Source organism: Atta cephalotes (assembly GCF_000143395.1).
Source record: "Atta cephalotes unplaced genomic scaffold scaffold00017, whole genome shotgun sequence".
NCBI lineage: Eukaryota > Metazoa > Arthropoda > Insecta > Hymenoptera > Formicidae > Atta > Atta cephalotes.
This window is the reverse complement of record NW_012130081.1, coordinates 5,755,034-5,760,946: the sequence shown is the minus strand read 5'-3', so window position 1 is coordinate 5,760,946 and position 5,913 is coordinate 5,755,034. Positions and strand designations below refer to the sequence as shown.

Genomic DNA, 5,913 nt, shown 5'->3' with positions numbered 1-5,913 from the left:
ATATATGTGTGTATATATATATATATATATATATATATATATATATATGTATATATGATTCTTTTATTTTTATCTAGATTTGCGATTAATTTTGGACCCTGCAATGTAAAATGATTATTCATCGAGTTTGGACAGCGTGCTATACACTGCCGTTCGCATGTACATACATACGTATATACCTCGCATATACGTACGGACAATGCGTGATGGAGAACACAACCTGCGATTAATCGTTTTTATGCCGATTTACTCTTTCGCGATATCTCGTTTAATCGTTTAATCGTTTTCAACGAACGAAAGATTGATCATTATTGCTGTACAATTAGGCTATAATAGAGGAACCTGTTTGTAAAATAGAACTTTTGTGTTTCTTATATTTGCTTTCGTACGAAAGAAACTACATGAATATACTACGTACATACGCACACCAGCACGCATCCATATACCCTACACGTACGTGACAGAATTATTAAATTCTATACATGCGTAATCCTTCCGTTAAAAGTAACATCGATTTCACGATTGGAACGTCGGACGTTTAAAGGGGCTGTCTCGAGCCCACGACGCGCGAAAATCTAATTAGTAGGAAACGTATATCATATAATGTCTCGCGTTTTCATTTATTTGTCAGTAGATCTGCCGATGATCTTCAACGTTGGTTGGTGTTGACGTAACCGATAAGTCACGGTGTTCGTAGAGTATTCCTTCCTCCTTCGATCGCGTACCTTTTATCGCAATCATGCATGCAACACGTATAAATATGCATACAATTGAACACTCTTCTCAATTTACATTCTGTGCGATTGTGCGTCCTTTGCTCATAGCGATAGCTGGCCTCAGATAGCGTGCTATGAAGTTTGCAACTCGTTCAATTATTTTTCCACGATGAAACTGAGTGTATCTACACAAACATGTGCATGCTGCGTTATTTGCTGCATATTTAAATTGTACTCAAATTTGAATTGTCATGCCTTTCATAAACATGACATGAGATTAGGCACGGAAATAATATCCTCCATCCATAGCTAGCATGTTTCTCCTGCTTGCGGGTTTCGCCTCTTATCCTCTATATTCTTTTGTGAAAGAAGAATGGCTAGTAAAAAAAAAATGCGCGGGGGATGGAGGAAGGAGCGATATGCTGCCTCTTGGTCTTCGGAGCGATTCGCTTTGTAAGGTATGTCATAAGATTCGAGAGTAAGTAATCCGTGCGCGTAGCGGATTATATTCCCTTGGCCAGCCAAGCGAATAGTGGATTTTTCGTTGATCTGTCGCATGCAGCATGTACAAAGTTTGTGTGAGTTGTGTAAAGGTAGTGGAATTCGATTCTCTGCTCGTTAAGGGACTTGTTTAATGGAATCTTTCTAGTGATTGAAATGCGTTGAAAACACACTATATATCTCAATAAGATTTTTCATACTCTAGTTTTATCATTTGATAACGCAGAAAGAAATATTTTCTTGAGTTTTGACGTTTGTGAACAAAAGTTCTTTTCTAATCAGTTAATAGATCTCGCGTATCCAAAATACGACTTATAATGCGACGTATTTCGTAAAGAGGTAAAGTTGTACGTTGATTTGACTGTCGCAAAAAAGTTAATTTTTTGGAAGATAACAACAATTCTGAAGAAATATATGAATTCAGAGACGTGTGCTATCTTTTCTCGATTCTTATTCTTCACACGTGCGATTCTGCAGTTTTCAGTGTTCGCTTTGTATTCCGAAAAAATCAGCGGGAAAACTTTTTTCGATCTAAAACGCAAACTTCTCGTCTTGTCGTAAACTCCTCGCATTTCCGATTCCATCTTTCGCAAATGTTTTCGCGGCATTGTAGAATTTCACCTTCCTCTTATGATTAAAGTTTCTCTCGAGGATAGCTCGAGGAAACAGATCGGATGTTGCGCGATGCGATCGAGAAAACATCCTCGGAGTACTATCGGAATATTCTCTCATACCCGAGGACGGAAGATATAATTATAATTAGCGTTAGCGTCCTCTTTGGTCGACACTGACATATTGTATTGCTCACTTAAACAATATTCGGCGGAAAGCACGGCGGAAATCCTTATTGAAGACTGTGTAAATGAAGGGATTCAACGCCGAGTTGGTGTAGCCGAGCCAGAAAGCGATTACGAAGGCTTGCGAGGGTATTTCGAAGTCAGGAAAGAGTGGCTTGACGATATAAAGAACAAAGAAGGGCAACCAACAAGCGATAAAGCTGCCCATTATGAAACCCAGTATCATCGTGGCGCGCTTTTCCTTCTTTCTTGCCAGTCTCCTCTTCTCTCTCTCCGGATCGCGTTGCTTCATCTTCCCATCGGGCTCGTCCTTGCCCACGTGACGCCCCACATCAGCGTGTTCCCTCTTCGACTTACCTACGTGCTTGCGGCCGAAGATCGGCTGGCACAGTCGCAGCTTGAGTGGTTTTACCACCGCGCATCTCGACACCACGCCACTATCCGACGACGAGGGATCAAACTCGGACACCATGTCAACGTCGATGCCAATGCTGGGCGCTCGGCATCGCGCCGCCACCGCCGCTGCCGCTGCCGCCGCCGCCGCCGCCGATGCCGATGCCGATGCCGATGCCGATGCTGATGCCGGCACATTCTGACCTCCTGTCTGCCCGTCCCCGTTCACCGACAGGGTTGCTTTCAGGTTACTTTTCTGCGCCGGTATCGGTATACTCACCTACGACAAAATACGCAGTTACTCTATATATATAAGTATAACATTAAACATTTCAATTTCTTGAGTCATTTCTTTCTTTTTTATATATATTATAATCGTCAAGTATAAATCTGATATTTTAAATTACTGGTACAAATAAGTTTTTTTTATTTAAGAAAGTTGAATAGAAAATTATCTCTCGCTTGAGGTAAATCTAGTGTTAAAATTAAACTTAAGTAGACAATCATCAAGTAATCGCTGCACATTTTATGCACGTGCATATATATGTGATATAACAGTCGCTGTATCAGCACTGTCAGCGCTGCGTGGGCATATTACTTTGCCAGAACAGGTTCTTTGCAACTTTCTACATACGCAATATTATAAACTGTTAGTTTTGAGATAAGATTTTGAATATGCAGTAAATTTGTGAAACATGTTGAAAATTAATTCACCGCGAAAGTAAAAAATTCCCATTCCAAAAATTTCTCAACAATCATATTTTGATACGAATTTTTATACGAAATGAAAGTTAATTTAAATGATATGGAAATTTACTAAAATACGATAATAGAAAAAACGTAATAGAATATTATAACATTTTATAGGTGTTGTAATATTCTGAATTGTGAAATCAAGAGCAAATTATTCATTTCCTACCTCCTTTCTTTGTTAAAGTTATTCAGTCCTACATGTAAATTTCTTTAAATCTCAGAAATCTGATAAAATTGCACGTTACGTGCGTCTATTCTTATGTACATGCGACGTATGATTTTCATACGAATGGGCAAGATTATCACGAGACTCTTTGACATGCAGCTGTTATATACGAAGTTCGAGGTAACAAAGGCAGGCGTGTTCTTGCGCTCAAGTTTGAATGAGAATTCGTGTAATTGCGCGACAGTCGAAATCATCTCGGGAAATTCATCCCCGTGCAATTATCTCCCTGTCTCAGTATAAAACTGTATTTTCGTACGTAATTACAAACGCGATTTCGCTCAGTCATACGAATTTTCCTCGGTGTACACCGCTGCATAATCTTGACAAACGAATGGAGTCCAATCTTCTTTTGCAACGAGATTTAATGTTTAACACAAAAAGCGATTTATTTTCCGCAATGTATTGACATAAGGGAATGCTTCAATTTAAAGGCTGTACTATTGAATGAAACAAAATGGATATGCGAAACAGTTCATGTCTTTCATTGGAAGCAGTGCATATTCATTTGCCGTAATACGAGTTATCCCATATAATATATTACTCAATAGAGTGTCGATAAAGTTACTAATGCATTAGTAACTTTGCGTAATTATAAACCTAACCTAATCTAACCTATCATCGTATAAGCGCTTATACATACGTATGTACTGTATGTGAATATTGACTGATGTATCTCGACAGAGAATATCTCCATGTCGTCAAAGAGAGGAGAGAGAGAGAGAGAGAGAGAGAGAGAGAGAGAGAGAATGCGCGTACGTGTGCGTATCATGTATTAATTTTATAATGTTTGCAATACGATTGTCATCGGTAGAATATTTTCGATAAAAATTTCAATTTATCAAGATATCGATATATAGTTTACGAAAAGCGATAAAAGACTATAATCTGATGGAATATTGCAAAAGACATTCGTATTTAGATCGATTGATCGCATATCCTGATCCGCGATAGTGATACTGCTGCTGTATTATACTCTCTTTCGCTGGGATCTTTGTCCAATTCAACTGTATGAACTGTATTCCAATACGAAATATCTGATTCCGAAGATTTACTCTGGTTCTATTTTTACGGTTCATACGAAATATTGACGATATGTGATGAAAGTAATGGTGAATGATGTTAGTATGTCCGTAAAAAAAAAAATAAGGAAGATATTCTCTAATTAATAAATTCGAATATTTTCATAATGTATTTTTAATGTATATTTATCAGATCTTACATTAATTACGTGATTACATATTACAAATAAAAGTAACATAGTTTAATAGATATTAAATTTAAGATTGCTACTTACTAAATTAAAGTCATCAATCGTAATTCAAAATCATAATATTGAGAAAGAGTTATACATTTTAAAGTTAATTATTTTATTAGAGATTAAGTTTAGAAGCACCCATCGCAAAGACATTTCGTAAGTGTTGTATGAAAAAATTTCTGGAATTTGAAAAACGAAATTAAATACCGCGCAAAATATAATGATTTCGAGATACGAAATACTACAATATTTTTATAATATTTCCATAAAATTTTTTTATGAAACTAATGTCTAATATATAGACTATAATAATTCATGTGTACAATATGTGTATATATTTCCTGATATAATTTTATTTCAAATTTCGAGTCGCAGAAATATCTATCGCAGAATATATTGTTGAAATGATTAGAAATTCTACCTTCAGCGTATCCTTCTCTTCCATTGGTATACTAGTGCCTCCGCCAGGATCAGCTTCCGACGTGCTGACGTCACTAGCAAAGTCACATGTGACAATCGGTATCTGGACTGGCTGGTTCTCGATCGTGGCAACATTTTCCATAACTGATCCTGGAGGCTTCTTAGTGTCGGTGGCCGGTGTGCTCTGAGTGAAACTGGTCTGCCTGATGTCAGGCGATTCCGGCGGTACGACACGTGGACGGGGCTGCTTCCGGATGCCGCGACGCGCGCGAGCCTTGGCAGCGAAGTATATACGTATGTACACAAAGACCATGATACAGGATGGGATGTAAAAGCTGCCCAGAGCAGAGTAAAGGACATACCCGATGTCCTCCGATAGCTGAAACAAAGAAAAGGATTCTTTCTTCATTTCAATTTGCATTTTGTGACAACTTGATATTAATTTTAATGTTAATACTAATTTTTCTATTTCTAACTTTTTCCAATCAAAAAAATTTCTTTTAAATATAGCCCTCTTTAATACACATATAACATTTAGTACAGACAAAAGAAAAATAGTTACGCGCGAATAATTACTTAACTCTATCCACTTTTACATTCTTGTTGTGTAAATATATTTCAAGATTAAATATATTTCAAGATTAGATGTACTTCATTATCGCTTTATATATCAGTCAACATTTAACGAATTTGCTGATTATATGAATCAATTGATTTTCTGTTGTCATTCGCACGATATGTTCGATATCTGTAAGTGCAGTAATTCTTCGAAATAAATCTCCCCGTTCTGGAAAGCACTCTAACTTTAGCGCTCTATTTCTAAGAAGATCTGATTTCGATGTCGAGGATGTA

General features: G+C 37.2%; 1 protein-coding gene across 1 annotated transcript; it reads right to left on the bottom strand.

Annotated features, from left to right (window-relative positions):
* Positions 1 to 2,021: 2,021 nt before the first annotated feature.
* LOC105618669 (probable G-protein coupled receptor No18) lies at positions 2,022 to 5,482 on the bottom strand. Its single transcript, XM_012200197.1, has 2 exons — positions 5,063 to 5,482; positions 2,022 to 2,687 (listed from the first exon to the last, which is right to left on the bottom strand). Exons 1-2 carry the CDS (start codon positions 5,480 to 5,482, stop codon positions 2,022 to 2,024), a joined length of 1,086 nt encoding a protein of 361 aa, XP_012055587.1.
* Between the last annotated feature and the right edge of the window lie 431 nt (positions 5,483 to 5,913).

Bases quoted from the DNA above. Each gene is read 5' to 3' on its own strand.
- LOC105618669 (XM_012200197.1), bottom strand. From the start codon at position 5,482: ATGCAAATTGAAATGAAGAAAGAATCCTTTTCTTTGTTTCAGCTATCG. The intron at 2,688-5,062 runs GTAGAATTTCTA...ATTTTGTCGTAG, and splicing joins AAGAGAAGGATACGCTGAAG to GTGAGTATACCGATACCGGC.